The 26,268-nt window shown below is 36.1% G+C and overlaps 1 protein-coding gene, 1 long non-coding RNA gene, 1 other non-coding gene and 2 pseudogenes across 7 annotated transcripts; 1 reads left to right on the top strand and 4 right to left on the bottom strand.

Moving 5' to 3' along the window:
- Positions 1-283, bottom strand: part of LOC149016834 (cytosolic sulfotransferase 5 pseudogene) — a 1,185-nt pseudogene extending 902 nt beyond the window's left edge.
- A 3,028-nt stretch (positions 284-3,311) lies between these two features.
- On the bottom strand, positions 3,312-9,426 carry LOC149016835 (uncharacterized). Its single transcript, XR_016173380.1, has 3 exons — positions 9,274-9,426; positions 7,157-7,284; positions 3,312-4,451 (listed from the first exon to the last, which is right to left on the bottom strand). It is a non-coding gene; the product is annotated as an uncharacterized LOC149016835 (long non-coding RNA).
- Positions 9,427-9,471: 45 nt separating this feature from the next.
- On the bottom strand, positions 9,472-9,543 carry TRNAW-CCA (transfer RNA tryptophan (anticodon CCA)). Its single transcript has one exon. It is a non-coding gene; the product is annotated as a tRNA-Trp (tRNA).
- Positions 9,544-12,846: 3,303 nt separating this feature from the next.
- Positions 12,847-21,454, top strand: LOC149016837 (large ribosomal subunit protein uL30y-like). 5 transcript variants are annotated; one of them, XM_089154884.1, is made up of 7 exons: positions 14,447-15,119; positions 15,716-15,780; positions 18,567-18,814; positions 19,402-19,499; positions 19,688-19,825; positions 19,907-20,009; positions 20,120-21,454. In XM_089154884.1, exons 1-7 carry the CDS (start codon positions 15,109-15,111, stop codon positions 20,333-20,335), a joined length of 879 nt encoding a protein of 292 aa, XP_089011010.1. In that variant the 5' UTR covers positions 14,447-15,108; the 3' UTR covers positions 20,336-21,454. The 5 variants fall into 5 exon arrangements, with proteins under 5 accessions (XP_089011011.1, XP_089011010.1, XP_089011013.1 ...); XM_089154885.1 differs by lacking the exons at positions 14,447-15,119; positions 15,716-15,780 and adding an exon at positions 12,847-12,964 and having other exon boundaries at positions 20,120-20,990; XM_089154887.1 differs by lacking the exon at positions 15,716-15,780.
- A 2,254-nt stretch (positions 21,455-23,708) lies between these two features.
- LOC149016838 (toMV susceptible protein tm-1(GCR26) pseudogene) lies at positions 23,709-24,577 on the bottom strand (annotated as a pseudogene).
- Between the last annotated feature and the right edge of the window lie 1,691 nt (positions 24,578-26,268).

The following is a 26,268-nucleotide window of genomic DNA, read 5'->3' on the forward strand; positions in this document are numbered from 1 at the left end:
GCTTGCAAAGAATATATCACTAGAGCGAGGTTTGAAGTGGTCTTGGAATGCCATCACCGCTCTGCAACTTGAATAGTGGCACCAGAAGTTTTGGTATTTGCAAAGAGGAGTCTCTAACATCCAACCTTTCTCCGTCGCAAGGGTCGACATGAGACTCTCATATTTCTTGAAGGCTCTCTCATCTTTCTCCTCCTCTTCTTTAGTTTTGGTAGCAAAGCAACTTCTGTAAGAAATGTAGTTTGACATTATTGTGGGTGTAAGGCTCGACCTTCAATTGCCCATGTAGCTTCTAAGTTCCACCATTTATAAGTGAAGGAAATGGAACTGGCTTTGATGTTTCTGAGACCTATCAGTACCCACGTGAATCACCCGTTGGCTCTGGCTTTAATGTAATGGTAAGGCGAGCTAGTCACGTTCGTTTGTTGGACCCGTCGGTAAGACTATGTAAATGATCGATGATCACTTGACTTTCGGCCACTGAGCAGCTGTGTTTCGATGGGACGTCCTCTATTCTTGGTAAATTATGTTTGGAAGGTTTAAAGAGGCGTTAAGTGTGTTTGGGTTTTTTTGTCTCTCTTATCTAAGAGTTTGGGTGAAACTTCGTCGGAAGTTTAGGTATGGCCGGTTAATCCAACTTACTATTCCCAGGTTAACCTGGAGCTCTCTACAGGAATTACTGACTTTCCAATGAGGGATTTTGAAATTTAGGTTTTTAACCCACCTTTCATAAATATTGATCGTCTTTGCAGTTTGTTTCTTCTTCTGTTTCCCTTTACTTTACTAATTGTTCCTTTCTGCCTTAGGTTTCACAACGTTTTTCTTATTTTTCTCCTCCACCGGTCACTTTCTTTACTCCTTGAACTGTGTGTTAGCCAGATGGTGGGATACAGTGGAAGTACTGACCACTGTTGTACGTATTTTTTTTTCGTAATTTTGATTTGATTTGACGTATTTAAATAAGAAAAAAATATAAAAGATACCAAAAAATTAATAAAAAAATAATATTTAAACATAAATAAATGATATAATAGTCAAATAAAAAATTTACAGTAAAACAATAGCAGATGTTTTTATATAATAATATAATATTTATATGCCAAACAAGTGGTTGAAATCAAAATTCTCGTTGTTTGGTTGGGCCATGCTTAATCCAAAAAAGTTTGCATCCGCTTCCGTAGTAGTAGGAAATGACTTTCACAAAAATGTAGGAAATGACAAGGCTTGGCAAGTAAAGTTAAGCAGCCTGCAGCTTTCACAAAAATGTAGGAAATGACAAGGCTTGGAAAGTAAAGTTAAGCAGCCTGCAGCTTTCACAAAAATAAACCTGTATTAATTATCCCAATCTAAAGGTTTTCCTTTGTAGAAATGCAAGCTTGCAAAATATTGGTGATTTGATCTTTTTTCCCCCTTTCTTGGCCATTAGCCCCGGACCCGCCCACCCAATAAACTTTGGTGAGAGCACACTCTTCAATTCTAAGAACAGAAGGAGATCGCATCAATCCTCATTTTAGGCTCAAGGTTCTCAAAGTCCAACTTGATCATCTACCGGTCTACAATTGCAAACCAAATCTCACTCAATGGCCAAATAAAATACAACTTAAGATGGGTTCCAAGACGGAATAGTAGCGCTTCAAATTTGGAAAAACATTGTAAACTTGATTTCGCTTCAAGTGCAACGGATGTGGAAAGGCAATTCAAACCCAAACAATTGATTGATTCATTTTTTAATACTCCTTTTGAAATTCCCCATATTTTTTTGATTGGGATATGAATTTAACCAATAATTTTGGTAATTTTGATACTTATCCTAATCGATGTAAATATGTGGTAAATTTGAATTATTTCTAAAAATTATTCCATTTAGAATTCCGCTGCTCTTACCTAGTCACATTTAAGATAGTACAAACTTAAGAGGCCTGACATCATTCAAGGACATAATTGGCAACGATTAAGAATCAAATCATGGTTCTAGAAGATGTCTTTTATAAGATTCATTAACTAATTTAAATTAGTTTCCATAAATTATTTCATGTTATCCACGGTCTTCCCTAATCACGATTTGGCATGTTGAGCTTTGGGATCGGATTATGAGGATTAAATTTCCCCTTGAAGTAAATATTTCCATTTCAAATCTCAATGCCTAGCCACATTGGTAATATGTTACCATTCTGTCCTAAATCATTTTTACTATTGTTGGAAGGTAGATTAACAAGTCTCATTCTATTACAAAATATCTTCATAATGTAAATTGTTTCCATAAATTATTTCATGTATATATTCTGTCCTTGAACAACCCATTCTGGCATGTTGACTTTTGAGAACTAGATCACAAGAATATAGTTGGTAAGATTGCTCATTAATCTTGATGACTTTGCTATAAAAAGTTTTTCTATTTATAAGTTATTCCCAATATAGAGGTTTTCTTCCAAATTACATTTGCATTACGTGAACTATCTGAGTTTTGAATCATTGTGATATTAAATTTGGTGAAGATTGTGATACAATCGTCGGAAAATCGCCTAAAAAGTGCAAGAAATAGTATAAAAATCCTCACAGGCAAAAAATTAAAAAAATCTGATCATTTTCGGTCTACAATATGCAACCAAATATCGCGATATCTCGCAAATAAAATACACTGCCAATGGAAGATAGTGCGTGGTTGAGAACTCACCTTCGTTTCGCGGGGAGAGATTGTGGGTTCAATCCTTCACCGGCGGCATTTCTTTCCTTTCCAAGCCCTAGATATAAAGGGAATCTGTGTAAAACCCACAAAAAGAAACCAACTAGAATTCTAGGGCAACAAAACGAGCCCCTGCACCATATCACAAATAACAACCACCATCATATTAGATGAAAACTTGCTTGCAACCTTAGTTTCTCAATTATTATGAGATCCGGAAGAAAAACAGGTGACAAACTTACCCCACCCTGAGAAAAAGGAAAACTGTTAGACAATAGAATACACTTTTCTTATTTTACCCTTCTGTTACCATTTTCCTTTTTCCTTTTGGTCCAGCTTCTGGGGCTTCTGTTTACCATTATTAGTTATGGTACTCAGGATGGCATCTGGTCATTTCACGCTTTCATTTAATCTACTGTTATGAATGAATCCATCAAGAAAAATAGTTCCCAAATCAGCGGGTCTAGTCCAAGTAAGAGAATCCATAATTGTTGTGCTCATGGCACTCCTATATTCTCCAAAGAGCAATTTCGAGAAACCCATCATCCTAAACACTTATAAATTGAGGCTTGTAAGCCATTCAAGGATACTAATGAATATCTATCAAACAGAAATATAATTCTCTATTTGCTGTTTAATTTGCAAATCCACCACCAATCAAAAACTTGGAAAATGAATCAGTTGGACACAGATGAAGCTTGTAGCTTCAATTGAAGGGATAGAGTCCATTTTCAGACATCCTTCATAGAGAGCAACTGAACAAAATTAGAGACAATGTTGAGTCTATTACATGATCTTAGAAATTAGATACAATATTGGTGGTGTTTCTACTGTTATTCACAGTTTTCATGGGTGGAACCCAGATACAATGAGTCTGACTTGAACAAAGCAGAATAAGAAAGGCTACTGAGGCAGTCCATTCCTTCTCTATAAACAATGAACTGGTGGTGAGCGACAACAGAAAGGAGTCTCTCACAAAGTACTCAGATCAGAGAGTGAAAGCCTGAGTTGAATGGGTTCAAAATCAGAAGTTGATCATGTTTCCTACAAACCACCAGCACTCCGACCTCCATTCAGGAGAGCCTTTCCAAAGAAGAAATGAACATGGTAGAGATAGGCAAGAAATGAACATGGTAGAGATAGACATGAAATATACAAACATCCCAGATATACAGTATAAACACATACCCATCCCTCTACAAACAAAGTAGTGAATTACTTTCTGCTATAAAACCCATTAAATCTAGGGTGAATTCCTATGTGCCACTGCAATCAGTTCCTTGTTCTCATTATTGTTATTACCTTAAGTACATTAGATGATGTGAATCCATAAAGTACATCCTCAAATGACATTTTGAAGCTTTCTTTGTAAATGCATTTTCCTTAGTTTTGCATAAAATTTCTTACTTGGCCATACAATACAGTCTCCTGAAACATCCATTGTTTTCATTTGCTTCTCATTCTTCACAAATTGCCCATGGTGGAACCCAGAAACAATGTGTCCACCTTGAACAAATTAGAACAATAATTGCACTTGAGACAGCCTATTCCTTCACAAGAAACATTGAACTGAAGGTGAGTATCACAAACCTCTAAAATTAGATGAGTGGAGAGCTTTTTTTAATGGTCTTAAATCACCAATTGAAACAATGAAGAGATATAGCCACCATTCCAGTAAGCATCAGTCACTCTGACAGATTGCTTGTGCTTCCACATAAAATTAATATCAGGAATTAATTCCTACTACTCCTAGCCACCCGGTGTGCTGGATCTGACAATCATTGATAATCCACATTATATACTGTCGATAAGAATACTAATGAGCAAAAACAATTCAGCAAACAAATATATCAGCTCATCTGATTTGTGTTATATAATTTGAAAGCTTTAGAAGTTCCAATATGGTAGTGTGAGGGACTAAGGCATTCATTTCTCAAGAATGTTCCACATATCCAAGAAACAGAAATGAGTACTTCAGATCCTCCTTGTATACCTGAATTATCAAACCACAAGCATCTATAACCAAGAATATCTAAAGCAACACAATAACAAGTGTATCAGGAGACCCAGGCCACGATTTATTTTGACTAGTATTCTACTACCATACTAATAGTTTCTCCGCCAATAAATAAATTGTTAATTCATAACATAACATTTCAATGAAAAACCCTTTGTCACAGTTAAATCAGAAAATACAGGCACAATCAACTATGTAATGAAAAAATTTTAAAATAAAAAAAAGGGATACCAGACCTTTTCTAGGAAAAGCCCCTCCTGTTGAACAAGCGAAAAAACCAAAAGAAATTGAGCGAAGTAGGAAAGAAAATGTGCCACAAAGGGATTTGTTCCCCCCCCCCCCCCCCAATAAACTAGTATGATTGGTTATGCTCCCTACACAACTGCCCACATCCCCACCTCCATGTTGGACAATTATAAGCTTATAGATGGTGCAAAAGGAAGGTTCCAACTCAAGAACCAACAATGGTGACAGAAATTGCAAATAACAATAGATCTTAGAGGGCAGGAGCAATCTCGGCAGAAAGACAAGGTGCATAAGTGCCACCTGTCAGGGTAGCTTCTGATGTATAGAATGCTCAAGCAGATGTGGATTGTCGCAAACAATGTCCCAAATAGACCAATGCCTCATAATACAAGGCCAAGAGTTCAAATCTCCTTGGGGCCACAGCCGAAGCCCCGTATATATAAATAGTTATCTACCCCCTGTCCCTCCATATAAAGCTACCAGTCCCAAAGAAAAATGTCACAAGCAGGGTATAGGTTTGGGATGTGCAGGGTATTACACTCCCAAGGCTTGTGTTCTGTGTGCAGTAACAGGTTCAAGTCTGAGAGCGTTGAGGTCAAGTGGGTAGGTAGACTTGAGTAATGAAATAGATTTGCAAGGAGAGGAATGGTTGGACAAGAGGTGCACAGGAAGGGTTGCACAATAGGTGACAGGGGAGGCTTGTGCAAGGAGAGGCAGGTGGTCTGCAAGAGAAGTGGGACAAATCCCTACAAGTTGGGTGGGCTGCTGTAATGACTACAGTTTCATGGGTTATGTTTGGTATACCATGAATATGATTTTTTTTTCTTCTGCAGGTGGGTCATGAAGTATGACAAGGATGAGGAGTTAACAGGAATAAAGAAATAAAGAGGTAACAGAGCAAGAAAGGAAGAATGGAAGAGCGGGTAGCGATTGTTACAGGGGGATGGTGGAGGTTGTTGCTCAGAAGGAATGAAGCACTTGAAGGGGATTTTCAGGGATGGGTTTTGCGGAAGAAGAAAGGACCAGTTGGGTTAGTGGCAAAGGTTGGGTGTGGGATTAGTAGGTGGTGGTGTATGCCACTAAAAAGAACACTTAGCAAACACAAAAAGGTGTTGAACAAACAAGAGAGTTTCTTATCTTTCATTTTTTTGGAGGTGGGGTTGTTGGTGGGGGGAGCAGGGCAGGGGTAGTAGCAACAAAGATATTCAGTCAAACCTGAAGATCATTGTATTGCCGCAGTAGCTAGACAGAACAACAATCAAGTTTACCAGTCGTGACAAGGAGGAGATTCCTACGACAGATTAATAACAGCAGTGTAGAGCTTGGGTGAACAGACCACGAGTGGTTGGCTCTAATACTATGATAAATTCGGTAAATGGGGCATGTGCAATTGGGTATTTCATCATATAGATGGAATGGAATTATATACACGAGAACGCCTTCTAAGTTCTAATATGCCAGTATCCAAACAAATAAGCGCATTACAAGAAAAGATACAAGGAACATTTACACAACATTATAGCTAACATATCCATGTTCAATCACCAAAAAAAGTCATCCTACATACATAATTTATATTCTGCCAATAGGCTGAGAAAGGAATTTAGTTTGATGCGCTTAAGAAGAGTAACCAAAACAGAAACACGGCGATGCAATCACATAACATTCACACAAAAGGGGTCCGACCTAGAAAAGCATTTTACCAAGATTTATGAGTTGAGGCTAGGTTCACCAGCTGTAAGTTGCATGAACTGCTTATCAAGGCCAAGAACAAGTATTTTAATTAACGATATTGTCAATTTTAGGCTTTGCACAAGTTGCAAATGTGGAAGGACTCTTAAATGGGTTCCATTCATCTTTTTGGTTCTCATTGCTATCGTTTGCCTATAAATATGATCCCAATATTGCCCACCTCCAAAGAAGATGGTAAAATAGTTGTACTTGGGAAAGAAGTGTAACCTCTTTTAACCTCAAAATTTTAATGGATTATGAAGGACTTCAACCTTTTGAACTTTCTAGCAAAGTTTTAAACACTCATTTGTGTATCCCTGTTCTTTCTCTTGTCAAAGTTCTAGGGAAAATAGGGTCCCATTGGAGAAGGCCTGCTACTGCAGGATCTGGGAGGGGCATACATATGCAGCCTTAATCCCCAGTGAAGTTCTGGTAGTATACTATGATAATTATTGCTATTCGTTAAAAGAGCAGAATCTCACCTGTTCGAGGAGGTGTCACTTGTTGAGGGCATATATAGCCTAATGCAACAGCAAAGAAGTATAGATCAAGTGGTGTACCCTTAGAATTGAATCTTGCTAAATCGGCATGTGTTGCTCATCCCTGGACCCTAGTTGAAGAAGAGTTGGAGAATGAAGCACAGACAAACTTGAGTTGACAGTATATACTCATGAAGGGTTTCTCCATAACTAAGTTTGCAATCAGGAAGAAGGACTAGACAATCATCCATCCAAAGTCCAAACGCAAAATGTATTAGATAGTGGAATTATCTCCTCTCTCTTTCCTTTAATAGTTCTTAATTTTCGCTATATATGTGCCAACTCAAACATCCTAATGAACAACTCTCTGTTTTATACATTTCTTGAGCACCTTCAAAATGAGCCCCTTATTGTTACTATTGTGATCAATCACCTCTAGTAAGTTTAGAATCTAAACTGCGTTATCATATGTTGTTTTTCAGTCATTTATTGCTCTCTCACTCTTCCTTCTTTTTTTTTCTTTTTTTTTTTGCACTACGATATTCTCGTCTTCCAAAGCAACCACTCTCTCATAACCATCAGTTTTCAACCTCTTGGATGAGGACATAAATAGGTCCTTCCTCTTCTGTTTCTTGTTCTTCTTCCTTGCATTGGAAAATTCAACTCTTAACATCTCAATACTCACCATCATCCAATTCAAGATCACTCCTAGTCTTGTTCATAATGGTTATATATGTTGTAGCATATATTTAAGCTGCCCTTCCAGGGAAATAAATTAGCCCTAGGTCACAATGAAAAGGAAAAGGACTGTTCAAAGAATATTAGCACTGAAAAACGAAGTAGCTTCATAACCAAAATGGTTCAGTGAAGTTCTAATGAATGGCAAAACTACATGTTAATATTTTGATGCCAGAATCTCTAGATTGGCCTATTTAGTCTACTCTTCCCATATGAAGTAATAGTCACACAAAAGTTGAAGGACCTGGCCCAGTTGGTTGGTTTGCAGCTGGTTCAGTCCAGCCCAGGTTCTGCATCAATCATTTCCTAGCTGCTGGACTCGACTGACCTCCCACAGAGATAATTCAGCATAGACTCAAAATGTCCTTGGCTAAGCAAAAATAAGAAAAAACTCAAATGCCTCCGTCCTTGGCTTAGTTTCTCAAATGTTGAACTTAAGAACTGGATCATTCTGCATCTGTCTGTCCTCCTTTTGGTGTTCAAATGAAAGAAAAAAACAATTATTGAATCCCACTAAGCATTGCATGAGAAATCACAATTTCTTAAATGTGAGGTTTTGGTGCTAGAATAACTCTTTTCAAATATTTACTTTTTCAGGTAAAAACAAAATAAGATGCCTATGTATATGGTTTTCAAACAAACTAACTAACCGAAGAAAAAGGAAATTACAGTTCTTCAAGAACCCCTCCCCAGCTAGGAGGAGTTAGGTTTTCCATAAGTATTCAATGGCATTTCTTTCACAACAAAGTCACTTCGTAACTAATTTCATTGCAGAAATTCTGAAGAACATGTTACTACTTGGAATGACTACCAATAATCATTTAGTTCTGAGGTTTAAAACCAAGTGTCATTAGGATGATGAATGGTTACAAAACAGTCCAAATGTGTATGCTGAAACATGGAACAAAATTTGATTAACTTCTTCAAAATTTTCAAATTCTAGCACACTAAATTAAGATGCTATGCTAATTGCATGACATTAGATACACTAACAAGTTGTGTGAATAAGATAGATAAGCATAGAGTATTTTGTTTTATTATTATTTATTCAATTTGTTTGTGAAAAGTTTTCGCTCTTATTCATATATTTTAGATAACAAAACTTCTATTCAAATGCATTTTCAAGCAATGGTGTAGCATCTTCAATTTGTTTTTCATTTTCAATCATTCATACACCTGAGTACGGGTCGAGGGGGATTTAGTCTGAACTAGTTTATAATGAAAGAAAAAGGCTGTTAAAAAGATTAATTAGCATTAAAAAGGAAAAGAGTAGAAGAAACAGCGGAATCCAAATACGTTGATGTCAAAATCTCTAATTTGTAGATTGGTTTATGCTTAGAGATTGGTTTTTTTGAAGAGAAAAAAGAACAGGTAGATTTTACCAGATTAAAGTAGCTCAATGCCGGAATACTTGCAGAGCAGTGTCGCCGCCTGTGGAAGAGAAGAATCAAGGAGAGTTTAGAAGAGAAGAATTAATAGAACAAAAGATTGTCAAATCGCAAATCCTCAATCTGCAGAGAAAAATAGTTCGCAAATCTTCAAGGCGCAGCGAAAAAGAGGGAAATTAATTCGCAAAAAATTGAACCCGACGTGAATCGAACACGCAACCTTCTGATCTGGAGTCAGACGCGCTACCATTGCGCCACGGATCCTCATGTCTTTATTTTTGTACTACTATTAATTTATAATAAATTTTGTCTTCCTTAAGAATCCGTATCGTTTTTATCAAAAAAAATGTACAATAATTATTAGGAAGTGATACTTCAGTACAAATGATTAATCATCATTAAAAAATCACCATGGATATTAAAGTTGGATTTTTATTTGCGACAGCTACTGCCAATGGTTAAGATTATGCCATGTAAGCGAAAATTAATTGGACAGGTTGAAAACTAAAATACGGGTACATATGTAAATACAAATTTCTTTTTTTTACATTTACATGTTTGAAAATTTTGAAAATTTACAAAATCACATCCTGCCTCTATCCGACAAATGGCTCCACCCGATGAATCCCCAAATTTTAGCAGTGCATTCAAACGAGCTGCTATATAATCCATTGATCATGGTACGAGAAAATCAAATTCAATAGAAGTTTTCAAAACACCAAGTCCTTTGAACCAATAGAAAAGAGCCCATCATTAAAAAAACCAAGAAAAAACTCTAATGGAAGCTTCAAACCCAATGTCTTCCACGAATGAAGCTCCAGAATACCTCTTCGTTTCGAAACGGCAGAAGAAGAAGCCATTGAGAGGGACTGAGAAGAAGTAAAAGGCGGTGGTGGTGCTGGTGATGTTAGGGAAGGAAGATAAAAGCAGGAGAATCGTTGATTTAGTCGGGTAGATTTAGGGATCCGTTTTGTAAATTTGGATAATAATAAACCTTTTTTTTATAAATAAAAATCTTTTAAATGTAAAAAACAAAAATTTTATTTACATCTATATCCCATTTAGTTGATTTAAGATCGTTGGAATTTTTTTAAAACATGTGGCAACATCCTGGCCCTCAGTAGTTGCAGGCAGCACGACTGCTGCAAATAAAAATCCATTAAAGCTAAACCAAAACCAAGTTGATCCACTTTTTACCAAAGCAAATCAAGTCCGGCCCATTTAACAAAAAAGAAAAATAAAGCCTGCTCCGTACCGGATAAATTTTGGTTGGACCAAATGCAAAGCACTTATTAGGTCGAAGCGAAAGCCCAATAAAGAGAAAAAAAAACTATTTAAGCCCAGGTCGCTTAACCAAGAATCCCAAGAACTTCCAAGCAAGGTTTAAAGTATCTCACGATACCATACGATACTAGCCGATACGTATTCATATTTGACCAAACTGATACGATACATCTCGATACGTCTCTCCATTGAATTACACTAAAATACATTAACCAGAGCGATACAAGACCCGATACAGGACAAAACGTCTCTTAAAATCACCTGCCCAATACGATACTCAATACCAATACTTCAAACCTTGCTTCCAAGCAAAAACCCACGCTTGCTACTAGACTTCTTCTCCATGCCCTTGAAATCCATGAAAATCAAAGGTTTAGAGTATTGTATCGGTTTGGAGATTTTAAGAGGCATATCGGTTCACATCGGGTGCTATATCGAGTTGGTCAAATCTTTTAGTGCAATCTAATACAGAGTCGTATCGATGTGTATCGTGTCGGTTGTATCCAATATGGATACGTATCGGCAAGTATTGTATTATAGTATGAAATACTTTAAACCTTGCACAAAACTAAGGTTTAAAATATCGGTATTGTAGGATTGCAATACGATATAGGGCGATAAATCCTTGCATTTCATTTTGTTCATGTCATTTGCTGTGCCTCTAAATGTATTGCCTGATACACATTGAGATGTTATACGATATTAATATTTCTTTGTTTTTCAAAAGTTAATGTATCCTAGATTCTGTACCAAAAAAATGTATTATAGATAGACTTGTAAACGGATCGGATTCGATTCGGATACACCAGTATCCGAATCCAAATCCGACTAGCAAAACCACTATCCAAATTCAAATCAGAATCCAACAGAAATTTAGAGAAGGCATCTGAATTCAAATCCAGAACTTTATCGAATATCCAATAATAATCCAATCCGATAAACCATCCGATTATTGATTTGTGATTGTCAATTTTTTTTTCGATCTACAATTTTCAGTTACTGATTGCTGGTTTTCAAATCCGATTATCAACCATTTTTTGAGTTAAGTGTTTAATACTTTAATCAGATACTTTTTTTTTTTCCGATTATCCAATAACCGATTACCGGTTTTTGAATCCGATTCATTTTTAGAGAAAAAAATGTTGAATACTACTCTATTTGGATAATTTTTTATCCGGATATTATCCGATTCGATAAACAATTATCCGAATCCGAATCTGGTTGCTTAACGGATGGATACAGATATTTTTCGGTAAGAAAAATTTCGGTACAGACACCTTTAAACGAATACGAATGCAAATTTAGAGGCGGATTTCGGCTATCCATTTACAGGTCTAATCCTAGATTCCAATACAAAATACAAGTACCCAAAAAGAAATACAAAGACTTTACCAAAAAATAAATATAGGGATGATTATTGTTGCCCCTATACCATAGCTTAATTACTAAAGGGACCCTACTCTTTATGAAATTATTGTTGCCCCCTCAAGTTCTAACAGTATTAAGAGACCATTACAATTGCATGTTTAATACTTATATTGTCATTCTAAAATTAAGAAGTCTATTTTTTTTGGGTATGATTCTAAAATTAAGAAGTTAAAACACAATACTATCCTCATTTAAAAAAAAACCATATCAAGTATCAATTTTGGAGTTGTATCTTATCATTTTGAATTAAAAAAAAATACTACTTAAATTATATTTTTCTGCTAAGAAAAGAAACTTCTTAAAATTGGTAGTGCTAGGTTAGACAGTAAATAAAAGAAAACTTAAAGAAAGTAGGAATTTCTTAAAATTGAAAAAATCAAATTGGAAAGTAAAAAACAAAAACTAAAAAATAACACCAAGAAAATTAAATGTAAAAAAATTAAAAAATAAAGAGATATCAAGTTAAGGTTAATTTTTTTTCCTAATTACTAAAGTAATAATGTAATTTAATATATAGTATAAATAAGTAAAATAATACCTTAAGGTTATTTTGGATTTTTTAAATAAATAAAATTGCCACATCATCACTTAACTATGGAGTTAAATGATAGGAGGGCAAAAGTAATTAAGGTAAAATCTAAAGTTAGATTAGTAATTTTAAAAAGTATAAAAGATAAAATAATAATTAAGTTATACTACGGCGACAAAGACAACAGTAATTATTCCAAAAAACAAAGATACAAAGCGATACGTAACACACGATACGATTGGAAACGATACGCTACGGGGATGTGTATTTTTCCTTTTTTTTCTTTTTTGGTTTGAAAAAGTATATCTTTAGATGGACTGTCACGAAGTAAGGGTTTCTTTGCAGAGGTGGAAGTCGGTCTCTCTCGCTATGAGTCGGAGATTAGTAGCCTCCCCTTCTTCTTCAGCTGCTGCTGCTTGGGTGACTTCTTCTACAGAGTAAATAGTAAGCTCCTCTTCTTCTCCTTTGTTCTTCGTTTTTTTCTTCTCTCCACTCCCTTGTGCTCTTTTTTCCTCATACTCCTCCAATCCCACCGCCCTCTCACCTGTTAGGCTGCCACAACTATCTCCAGCGTTCAAGACAGAAGCCATTTTAGGGTTTCCTCCCAGATATCTTCCGGTGAAACTCGAAATTGTAGTCATATATTATGCATTTTTAGTAATTGTGATCTAGAGTTTTGTGGTTTGCGGTCTCAAATTTGATTAACAATTAGGATGTAATGGCTTCCATGGAAAGTACTGCGATATGGTGTTCAGATATTGGTCCTTTTTTTTTTTTTATTATTATTTTTGTATACTGGAGGGAGCACTTGGTCAGGCTATAATATTTTTTACAGGAATGTGTGGGATCAACCTGAATTCCTGCTTTTACTCTTTATCTATATCTATTTTTTAAGTTCTATTTTGATTCTTTTCCCCTGTTTCCGTCCATCAAATTTGTAGTCCATTTACTGGTTTTTGAAAACCAATAGGAAAGAGATATTTGACTATAGTAGACCAAGAAAGAAACCAACTATGGGCTAATAGTTAATCGGTTTATCATGTATATGGTGGTAGAGAACACACAGGAGTATATTTGTAGAATTGTAGGGCACTAATTACTGTTATTGATTAAATCTCTTCACGAATCTTGATTTTAGGCTTTCAGAGTAATGTGGTTCCAGAGGCATAACTTCAGATTGATTGTTAAAACTAATTTTGTGTTATCTAGCTACTGAAGAATTATCATTTATCACAACATGTTACAGAAGGGGAATTAAACCCTAAGCTCCATTACTTTTCTGAATAAAAAAACACAGCTGAAGTGTTCATTATTTCTTGTTAGTGAACTTGAATGAATGTGTCTCTTTAGAATAAGATCTTTCAGAACTATTATGAATAAAACCTTGTCTAAAGAAGTGTCATGTCTTATTGGTGATTATGGATTATTTATGTTTAAGTAATAGGTGCATGATAGAATGATTATTTATTAGCTATATCTATTGTTATTATTATTATTATTTTTTAAACTAGACCATTTCCCTACATATTTTGAACATTTCCATTCAATTCCACACTAATACATATCTAAGATACAAGTCTCTTAGAAGCACCCGACCAATACATTGCCGATACGTGATACTTTAAACCTTGTATAAAACTGCTGTGTTGTTAGCCCTAAGATATTTTTTACGCCTTTTTTGTATATATTTTTTAAATAAATGTTTGATATACAACTTATTTTATATACAAAGTGTTGGCATTTATTAATATGCCCAAGGGCAAAGGGAAGTTCACTTATTGGGCGGTTACAAAATATAGGGATATATTTTGGTAACCGCCACATTACTTCACGCACAATTTGCATTATGGTATTCAGTTTTGAAAAAAGCTCTCGCTCTCCCCCCCCCCCCCCCAAAGAAACACAGAATCGAGGAAGGCTTTTTGAAGTTCTTCTCTCCTTGGTTTTCTCGATCTTCAACCACCCATCCACAACAACATTTGGGTTGTGGACTTTCTTCCCTTTACTTGAGATTGTGGAGGATTTGCCGGTGACCTCTCTCTCTCGCGTGTATAAAATAAAATTTTTGAACAGTACCAAAAGGAGAAATATATTGGGATGAAAGCAGAATAAAAGACAAATTTTAAAGTTATCACATTTGCTTAATGGTAGAAAGATGAGAGAGAATATAAACTTTCTATTTTAGTGGGATGATGGATTGTCTAATTAAGTTATTAGAATATTTGAAAATAATTAGTTTATTTATTTATTTTTATTCTGGTAGAAAAAATAGTTAACGGTGGTTTAACACTATTAAGTTTATTTGTAACGTCTAGCAGGTATTGGAATTAAATCCAATCCATGTAGGTGGAGGACGGAATCTAAGATTTAACCGTTAGATTACATAAATAAGTTAAGGTTTACGATCCCTGTTTCCGGGCATCCTACTTCGTTCTCTTGATTCCCTCTTCGATTTCTTGTCTTTGTGAGTGGCTGCGACTGAAGCTGGAACATTGCTTCGCGCCATCAAGAATTCCTTCAGGGCTTCAACTCCATCGGTTCTACAATCTTCACCATTGCTGAACTGAACAGCACCACCCCAATCGGTTATGCACTGGAGGTAAACTCACTCCCTACTCCTCTCTGCATCTTGTTGTTTTTTGCTTCCTCGGGGTTCAGACTTACAGTGCTTGACTTTTTGGCAAACATTTACTTATTGGAAAATCAGTTTCATTACAGATTAATTTGGGATCTCTATTGACCACAAGTAAATGTTCTGAATTCTTTCAAATTACCTAAAAGATTTCCACCTCTTCAGTTGATTGGTGTTAAGGGTTTTTAATCTTTATGGGTCATTTTCATTTGAAGGAGAATCCAACTTGAGTTTTCTCAGGGATACAAGATTTTTCTTGTATCCGTTACCTGTAAACCTTGTTAGTTCCATGTGAGCTAGGTGAGCTGTAATAAACCGATTCTGTTAATTGATTTGGGTTGTTTTGAATTACCTAAAAAATTCCCATCTCTTCAGTTGATTGGTTTTAAGGGTTTTTAATTTTTATGGGTTGTTTACATTTGAAGGAGAAACCATACAAGATTTTTCTTGTATCCATTACCTGTAAACCCTGTTAGTTCCATGTAAGCCAGGTGAGCTGTAATAAACCCATTCTGCTATTTGATTTGGGTTGCTTTCCTATTGATTTCCTACCAAACTTGCAGTTCGATCTCTCAGGATAACAAAGGTTGCTTTTCTCTCACTCGCTTGCTCGATTTCCCTAATACTGGTAAGCTCAACTGTCCCTCGATGTGACCTCTGAACTCATCTTTCCTTTCTGTAACTCAAAGAAACAGTTCTAGAATTTCATTCCATTCTATGTAATCAGGTAACTATATGAAATCAAAGTCTTCTACCCAGTTCTTCAGATTATGGGGGATTATGGGGGAGGTGCATTAAGAATAGTTATATGAAATCAAAGTCTTCTGCCCAGTATTATTTTGTTTATTAAAGGAACAACGTGAGCTGTCGAGTGCTATCAGAAATGGATACAGAGTTAGAGACTCGATGCCATACTAAAACAGTTAAGATTCATAGATAGCTTTTGAGTTTTGACTGGGAGAAGATTTGAAGAATGGGTTTTTTTTCATACTGAAACTATACCGTACCATATAGGCATATACTGAGCTGTGTGGTTTTTCCATACTGATTTCATACCGAAACCATACTGTACCGTTTGTGAAAATACCGAAACTGTACAATATTAATTCAGTATGATACGGTTTCGGTTTATGGTATTGAAATTCGGTACGGTACCAAAACCGTACCGATTGACACCCTTAACCGAAAGTAAAAGTTCATGGAAAGGGATTCCACTTCTTCTCAAACAAAGCTTGAACCCAACTGCCGTCCTTTCGGGAGGCATCTCTATCTCCGGTGACCCAGTCCATCTGAGTCATCTTGTTGCAGCAGTTTTATCTCTTCGCCGTCTTATTCGTCCTTGGCATTTCGTGGTGGTGGGATTGTGAGAAGCTGAGCCATTAAGGTCAGTGAAATAATTCGGATTTCTCATTAGGATTCATCTATGTTCATGTAATTCTTCTTGTTTGTCTTTCCCTGAAATTTGTCATATGGGTTTTCTTCTTACAGAGAGTTCTTCTATATATCTATGTTTGTTTTAATCAATTGAATCCTTATTCCTGAGAACATTCAATCTTGTTTTTGGGTACAATAGAAACAGAGAAACAAGCAAAAGCCTCTGCTTGTATAAGGCTTTGAGCTCTGCTCCTCAATCAAGTTTCCTTTTAGTGCATAACCAATTAGACGCTGTTACAACTTCTTAAAGTTATCTGTGGAACTTAATTGTTCGTTTCAGTTTGTAATGTGCGGTTAAAGTTTCAAATTATCTACTACTGGAGAAGTGTACGATAAATGGAGCCATTTACTCTTTGGGCTGATTGTTTCTGTCTATAAATTAGAAGAGGTGGAGAACAGACACAGAATTATTTGTTTTTCCATTTCTTGATCTTGAACAGTGATGCTAATTAGATTGTGGTGTTTATTTCAATGTTGATGGTGAGAAGTAACAGTCACTTATTATAGCTATGTTCCTATGGATAGAGTTTCCCCTTTAGGATTGTCACCGTATTTTGCGTATTCAGCTTCTGTTGTTTGTAATTACACTTCCAACAGCTGCCAAGGTGAGTTCTCAACTTCTCTGTATGTCCTTACTTTACCGACTGTTAGTTTCACGAGAGCTATTCAATCTTAGTTCTAGAAAGCAATTATGCTTGCAAGTTTCTGTTGACTACTTCCTTTTGTAGTCAAATATGCCTAATGCCCTGAGAGGTTGCTGGTCCAACAGATTCAGATATTCAATGTAGGATTTTGTATTCTTCCGGTGTATTTCGCATATAGCTTCCATCTGCTTTCTATCTCTGCTTTGAAGGTGATGCATGAGGCTATTTTTGCTAAGTTTTTGATCCATTTCTGTTTGTAAGATTTGATTGACCTCGTACTTGATGGAGCTTGATGTTTATAAGATTTGAATGATCATTTTCTGTTTATATACTTTTTTCTTTTTGGTAGAAGTTTTTAAACCTATAAAAATTCATTTTGCAGAAAGATATGCCAAACATACTTTTTAGTGCAAAATCTATTCTACTATTGGTTACGAATGATTTTTGCATTTTTTGACCCAAATGATGTTTAGTACTGCTTTTTGAAAAAAGTAAGAATAAAAAATGAAAGCAATACCAAAGAGAGCCTTACTTGCATCTTCTGCTGCTTAACCCGATTATCCTTGCAAAAGAGAAGGGAGGGAGAAGGAGGAGTTTCTCTCAGCATCATCTGTGGGTAGGTTTTGCAACTTTGGTCTTTATATTTACTTGGCTTTGAGGTTCGATCACCTCTGCCTGCTAAACAGATCTCGAAAATCTTCATAGTTCTTTGCTTTTCCTTACTGTTTGGTAAGATTACGGTGTATGATCTGTAACTAGAGTCAATGTATTGAATTTATTCAATGAGATTCATTGGGAGCTTTTAGAGAAGTCATTTGGATGAATGAGATGCTTCATTCTTTTTGGATTTTGTAGTGACTGGATTACATATAATTTGTGACTGCTATCAATACAGTTCGTTCAAGATTTGTTTCAAGAAGGTTTTAGGGCTAACTACACTGTGTTATCCCATGTCTTAGTTTTTTGCATGTTCGTTATTTATAACGAACCCTATCTCAGCGATTCAATTATAACTGAATCTCTATTGTATCCAGGAAGTAGTTAAACAAAAACTCTCCAAATAAACCTATCTTTAAATTGATGATGATCTTTGATAATTCTGAGATGCTTACATAGGCTGGTGAAAAAAATTATGGTTTTCTTTGTTGTACTTCTCCTTTGGGTGATGGTGTAAAGGGATATAGTAGCATGTTTCCTTTTTATTTTTGCTTTCAAGATTTTGAAGACCTAGCATAGTGGTGTAAAGGGATATAGTTGCATGTTTCCTTTTTATTTTTGCTTTCAAGATTTTGAAGACCTAGCATAGTCGTTTAACTTCTATCTTGTTTGTGTTCAGGTAATTGTTGGCTTTTCTTTGTTGAACTTTCTCACGAGACCTTGGCAAGAGCTTCGAGCATCATGGCTGATGAAGAACAGAATTCCCTCCCATATGTACAGGAGACTGTATTGAAGAAGAGGAAGAATAATGAAGAGTGGGCAATAAGAAGGAGAGAACAATTGGGACAAAAGAAACAGAGAACTAAAGAAAATCGAAAGCTCATTTTCAAAAGGGCCGAGGAGTATATCAGAGAACACAGAAGCAAAGTAAACATCTACCCTTAAATCTCAAACGCTCAGTTTTGATTTTTCTCTTCTAGTAGTCAAGTATTTCAGTATTTCAATAATCAACAAACAATGTTCGAGATGGAAAGGAAAATCCTAGCAGAGTGGAGCTCTGACTGAAACTAGAAATGCCATCCCAGGCTGCTAGGTTTGCTGTTGCCTGGTTCAGCTACTGAATTGGTATAGCAACCAGTTGCCCTGCATTTTATTTTGTGTTTGGAAAATGACATGTTTAAGAGGCTGCCCTTTAGTTTACACTTCACCCTGGGTGGGATTCCTCGCTAGGTCTGATTGCAATAATTATGTAGTTCTTATGATTGATAATTTTGTAGTTCTTGTGATTCATTTATTAAGATATAAGGTACAGTGTTATAAGGCCTTTATATTATCCAGTCAACTTGTATTACGGACTATATCTTTGGGTAAAAGCAACCTTTCCCTGATTTGGACTCTTAAACTTGTAGCATACCTATACATCCTATCCATTTGTTTGGTCACTGCCAGTTCACAATTTTATGAGTTGTGTGTACCATTTACTCTTCTCTAATTTTTGAGATAAATGCATCCAGGAGCTGGATTTTGTTCGAATGAAACACAGGGGAAAGCGGCAAAGCTCATTATCTGTCACACCAAAGTCCAAACTGCTTTTTATCATCCGAACTTGTGGGTGAGTTGCATGAATACCATCAGTGGAATAAATTTCTTGTTACACCATCCCCAACCTCCCCCCCCCCCTCCCCGTCCCCCCGCCAAAAAAAAAAAAAAAAAAAAAAAAAGAAAGAGGAAGGGAAAAAGAAATGAAGAAGGCTTTTCCATTTTGCACATTGTTGTTTGATACGATCTCCTTATTCTCAGAAAAAATGATATGCATCCGAAGACTAGGAAGATACTCCACAATTTGAGGTTGAAGAGGATACTTGCTGGTGTTTTTGTGAAGGCAAACAGTGGAATAATGGATATGTTGTGCAAGGTGGAACCCTATGTGACATATGGGTATGGAAGATACCAGTCAACTCATTGTTGCATGCAGTTTGTCTGATTTATGTACTAATTAGGACTTGTTCTCTGTTGCAGATATCCTAATCTGACGAGTATTAAGGAGCTGGTTTACAAGAAGGGCTGTGGGAAGATAAATGGGCAGAGGGTTCCTCTCACTGATAATAACATTATTGAACAGGTTTAACAGTATCTCTAATGAAATTCCTTTTACTTTACCGTGCGAATGTTTGCCCTTTCCACCTTGCTGTCCAAATATTCTTCTCACTCGAATTTCTGTGTCTGGTTCAGGAACTTGGAAAGTATGGTATTCTATGCATAGAAGATATTGTACACGAGATTGCCGCGGCAGGCCAACACTTTAAAGAGGTGGTCAACTTTCTGTGGCCCTTCGAGCTCAACAAACCAGAAGAAGGTTTGCAGGGAAAGAAAAAGCGGTACATTGATGGGGGTGATGCTGGCAATCGTGAAGATCACATCAATGAACTTATCTCTAAGATGAACTGATATCACCAAGAATTTCATGTACCATACTGATAGACATCCGAAGCTCAGATGACCTGCAAGCTTGAGCTTAATGGTCAACTGTTTCACTTGGCATTTTAATTGACAGCCAATGGTCGACTGAAGCGTAAGTAGTTTTGTCAATCCTCGCTTGAGTCGTTTTTGTTTATGAAAATTTTGTTTCTTGAATATTTTGGAGGAATGGAGTATTTTCATTCAAGAAACAGAATCAAGATTTTGCTTAGCTTTCGCCTATATGCCGGTGGCCCTGAAAACCCAAGCAATATTGGTAGCCAGGCTCAACAGTTACAATTTTGGGTTTGATTTTGTGGCAGAAGACAGAAGAATTGTCTGTCATCCGTTCTGACTGTATTCACTGAGACAAACACTTTACCCCTTGTTAGCTTTTGCTTCCCTGCTTCTTTATCATGTTTTTGCTGTATCTTTAGATGGTGCGGGCTGGGCTGAAATTGTCTGGACCGGGTTCCTTTCTCTCGATTCTCTCCTGTCCTGCTAATTTAATTTTACAAATGGAATCTGTTTGCATTCAAAGTGTAAAATAGAACTCAAGGAGTTGAGGTGGAAGATGAATCTCTTCACCCACAATTTCAACCATCAAATTTTTTTGGGTAATTTTCATCCGGACCCCTTGAGGTTTGGTCTAGGTCACTTTTAGTCTAGTTTAACTTTTCTTTTGCATATGGCTCCCTTGTGGATTCAAGAAATGATTAAATAAGGACAAACTTAATAGAAATCGTTAGTTTAATATTTTTTGTGGCAAAAATACCCTTATTATTTTTTTCCCTTTTCAATAGGTTACTTTATTTTATTCAATCTACCAAAACAAAAAACAATAAAAAAAAAACTCAAAACAAATAATTCGAAAATCAACCCAAATATCAGATACCAAGGGTTTGTCTTCAGATTCAGGAACAATGTCCAGATCAAAAACAACTCTAGTCCACATAAGCTTCATCACCAAACTAGTAACTTCAAAAATAAAATCCTGAGAAATTAAAACAATGAGGAAAGCAAGAAAAACCGAGGTAATCATAACCTTAGGGAAGAAAAATCTCAAACGATGAGGGAAAGCAAAATCAAAAAGAGGGAAAATATTCATTCCAACAGAAAGAAACTCTTCAAAATCAAAAGCTTTGCTAAGGATCGTAGAGAATCGTGGAGCAGAAGAATGGTGAAGATGGGAGAGGAGAGATCAATCGATTTGGTCCCATCGTGAATCAACAGCCTGGTAAACATAATACCCTGTTTTCGAACTTGATATCCCAGAATCGGTCCATCTTCCTCTTCTTAAATTTGATATCCTAGGTTTTGCAGGACTTTGAAATGTAATGCCGCAAAACCTTTGCGAAGAATCTGATCTTGAAATCTCAAACCCGAAACCTTTGCTAAGAACCTGCCGCCATTACTCCCAAATCTAATTTAAAAACGGAAAAAATGATTCAGGAGGATATTCAAAACTTGAGGATTGAAAACCAAGACGTTAATACCGAAAAATGAAGAGCCAAATGAAGTAAATTGTTGACGTTTCGCCTTCATTTTGAGATATTGGAGAGGGTGGGGCTTCCAATCTTCAACCTGCGTTTGGAGATGGAATTATTTGCTAAAGTCTTTTTTTTTAATTGTTTTTTGTTTTGGTAGATTGAAGAAAAGAAAGAAGTTTATTAAAAAAAAAATAATAAAACAACTAAATTGAAAAAATAACAAGGGTATTTTTGTCACAAAAAGTATTAAATTAACAATTTCTGTTAAATTTGTCCTTATTTAATTATTTATTGAAACTACAGGGGAGCCATATGTAAAAGAAAACTTAAACTGGACCAAAAGTGACTTGGACAAAACCTGAGGGGGTCCATATGAAAATTACCCAATTTTTTTTGTGGGTAAGATATTGTGTTCAAAAACTATTTACACAAGGTGAGGTACCAAATCTACTTTTTATTTTATAATGAATTATTTTAAAAGTACCAAAAGGATTTTTACTTTTTTTTTTTTAATAAAAAAATTGATTTATATTATGTATTTTTATAAATAAGCATAAATGAAAATGAAAAGTGATACCAAAAATAGCTTTCGGGAAGGTTAGGGGGTAAGGGAGCAAGATGGAAGGGGTTTACAAGCAGGAACGATAGTGGAGGTGATCTCAAGGGATTCTAATCCTCTGCGGCGCACATCGGGGCGGCCATCCAGCAGCCGCTCCCATTGTGCGCCGCGTGTCAGAAATCAAAATTCCAGCCGCACGAATTGTTTCACTTATTTTCAAGTAAACCGTTTGCAAAGAAAACGGTTGGGTGTATTATTAAACCAAACCGGGTTAATCATTTAAGAAAAGGAGAAAGAAAAAAACCTGAATCTGCATCGTCTTCTTTGTCCAAACTCCGCGACATGCATCAACAGCCTTCTTCTCTCTCTCTCAACACACAGATTTTCATCCATGTTTTCATTTCTTTCTTTCTCTCTCAACATGGATTTTCATCTATGTTTTCCTCTCTCTCTCTTTTGATTATAAGGTCTGTTGAAATATTTTTTCATTGCTCTAATTGATGGAGGAATGAATCGAAGATCCCACACCGGTTGAAGACTTCGGCAAATGATTATGACCGAGACGACGACAATGCTTGATTATGATGACACGATGGAGAAAGCCAAACTTCCTGAATCGATTAGTATTCTCCATAACCTATCTCTCTAATGCATTTTGTTCTGTACTCTTATTGTTTTATTTGATAGCTAAATGAATTTTGCATTACATTCAGTTTGCTTGCATCTACACAGCCTAAATCTTCACTGAGGAAACTCGTTGTAAAATTGGTAGGATACTAGCCTGGTTGCCTATAAAATGTTTGATGAAATGTTTGTAAGACCTGTCTCTACAATGTAAAGATATTGATAATAATATTTTGTGGAGTTCTTTTTTTCCCATTGTTGATACTTGAGTCCTTAGCTCAAAATGGAAGAGCACCTGGAGATAAACCAGGGTATGGTGGTTCAACTCCATCCGGATTCTTATATTATTGTTCTCCTATTATTTATTTGTTCTACCCTGCCCCCTCTTTTATTAAATCAACAAAAAATGGTGAAATTTCTCACAGATTTTAGCTAGTCTTTGAATCATGACCAGGACCATGAGAATGGTCTTCCAAGCAGTCTTTACTACATGCACATGCAAGTAGATGGGTGCTACGAATCATATGATTCCAAGTATTAGATACAAGTTTCTCGGAATTGCTCTTTCAAGATGACCCGCCAAGACTTTATTACGTTGCAGGTCTGTCTGCAAACATTGGCAAACTAAACATACCCCCTCCCAACGATTGCAATTGTGGATACTCCAGCTCTCAATTTTGTGTGTATAAATCTAACCCCAATTATGATACAGGTACAAGAGATCGATGAGGTTATAATTCAAGAAAGGCTTCATTTTTTCTTGCAAACGAATTGCATCCTCTTCCTTTAACATACTTAATTTCAGTTTCATAAATCTTGCATTCTTTATCAACCATTTGAACTTGGCCGACATGCACCACTGAGAACGAATTTCAGATGACAAAGACATACAGGTCCAGTAAATTTTTTAGCTGCACTTTTGGTTGAAAACAAGATTTGCACAACTAAAGTACCTGTATTAATCTAGCTCTTACCAGATCCTCCATAGCCCTTCCACCAACCCTGGTGGCATAAAAAACCAATGAGTCATAACCTTCTTTCAAAAGTCTTTCCTTGACAAGATTTGCACATAGAGTTGTCACCCCGAACATGGTTCCACCAACTGTAGGTTTTTTCAGTCATCTTATTAGAATCTCTAACTCCCAATGGTCTTCCAACCACCATTCCAGAGAAAGCAGCTCCAGCGTTTGATAGAACAGCACGACTTACACTATTTATCCCACATATATCTACCTCTGATGGGAATAATATCAAATATGAGGTTCCAATGTAAGGAGCAGTTTGTCCACTAGCTACGGTTGATACAATAACCTTTGGCACTCCAATTGGAAGAGACCTTAGAGAAGAGGATAATATGGATGTTCCACCGCTGCCTCCAAGGCCTATAGCTCCACCAAGAACATTATCTTCTTGAGTTTTCTTCAAGTAACTTTCAAGGGCTTTACTCATGATGGCAACTGCCTGACCCCTGTCACTAGGAAGGTGCTTCAATATTTGCTCTTCTGATCCAAAATGAGATGACAGAGTCTCCTTTCTAGTCACAAATGGGAAATCCTCCATCCTTTTCCGTGTCCTGTTGACCAGTAGAAACATCAACCACTATCACTTGAACTTGCCATTTCCATAAGCAACTTAAGAGAGAGCAAAATTAAATTCCCCTCGTATAATGCAGGGGAAAATGAGACCCTAGAAATATAGAAGTATAAATACAAAATATGTTAAGAACCCAAAAAGTTAACTCATATTGATATCCAACTAATATAAAGCACGCAGTTTCAGCACCTGAGGTAGGATTTAGAACTATTTTCCTTTTATTGTGACAAAGATAATATCCAATTTAGTTTTGTCATATACCTAATATATCAAAACCAGATATCAACAAAATAAAACAACTTTTATAAGTAACAGATACACAGGAGAACTAGCTTGCAAAACTATGTCAACAATAAGAGGGAATTTTGTGTAAATCAGCGGAGATTTTAACATGGATTCATGGTCACAATGACAATAATGAGATAAGCTTGTATGAATACCATGAATCTCAAAAGAATTGATGGGTTTTATATTTGCAATGGCTCTTGTATTCAGTTCAGTGACTGATCATCAATAATGTGATACTCTTAGACTAGATTAGTACAATACGTACTGCATCCGAAATGGGTGTATTGAGAATCCATACTCTTTGGTTTCCATGTTTAGTGAAATGGTAATAAATTTCATTTGGTACAACCAGAATAAAGAACTACCATGCTTTGTAACGCCAAGGTTTCCCAGAGTAAGGGTATAACTTTCCACTGCATTCTCACCCAATGGCCTGATAAGTTGTCCAAATCACATAAATCTGGAATTGGGCTTCCTCCATTTTTCCAGGTTGAACAATAGGAATCAAATTTTGCCTTCACATATGCCCTTTGGCAAGAGGGAAATTATGCTACTTAACCATCTAACAGGAACAATAATCAAGACCCCCAGTAAGTGTTGACAACTTTCATGCCCAAAGGCAGAAAAAGAACATATCTCTGCAAATAGAAAAGAATAAAGGATACTAACAGTCTGACCTGATGGAAGAAGACTCTGATTCCAGCTGGAGCATACAATACTTACACCCTGAATAAACAATTTCAACTTTTGATCCTCAGCTCTGATCTTCCACAATGAGTTATGTGCAAATTTAAGGATTAAAATTCCTAATTACCTTAAGGAACTCAGATATGAAACTAACCATATAATAAGGAAATCAAACTCCGTCACAACAGTAATGAACACATGCTTTTTGCTATAGTAATTGGGTGCAGAACCATTTTCTTTTCCCTTTCACTGTATGTTTTTACATTTGGATCAAAGATTTCACGCTGCTGAATTCAAGTTCCACTTCTTGCCAAAAGATTTAACCAAATCCACTGATCTTCAGACTTGAATTCTGTCTTCAAGTCAACTGCATAACTCATGACTTGAAATCGATTCCAAAAGTATCAAAGATTGCTGATAAAGTTCTACAATGGTTCAAGGCTGGATTTCAATTAGTTGAGATTGGTCTGGTAGAGTCATACAACTCCCTCCTAGTTTCAATAAGCTTCTTTATAAATGTAATGACATGAGCAGGTTCTCCAAGAAAATGAACAAATAAATAATAGGAGAACAATAATATAAGAATCCGGATGGAATCAAACCACCATACCCTGGTTTATCACCAGGTGCTCTTCCATTTTGAGCTAAGGACTCAGTATCAACAATGGAAAAAAAAGAACTCC

This window comes from Hakea prostrata, chromosome 5 (assembly GCF_041222555.1).
Source record: "Hakea prostrata isolate BN-2017 chromosome 5, UWA_Hpros_2, whole genome shotgun sequence".
Classification (NCBI taxonomy): domain Eukaryota; kingdom Viridiplantae; phylum Streptophyta; class Magnoliopsida; order Proteales; family Proteaceae; genus Hakea; species Hakea prostrata.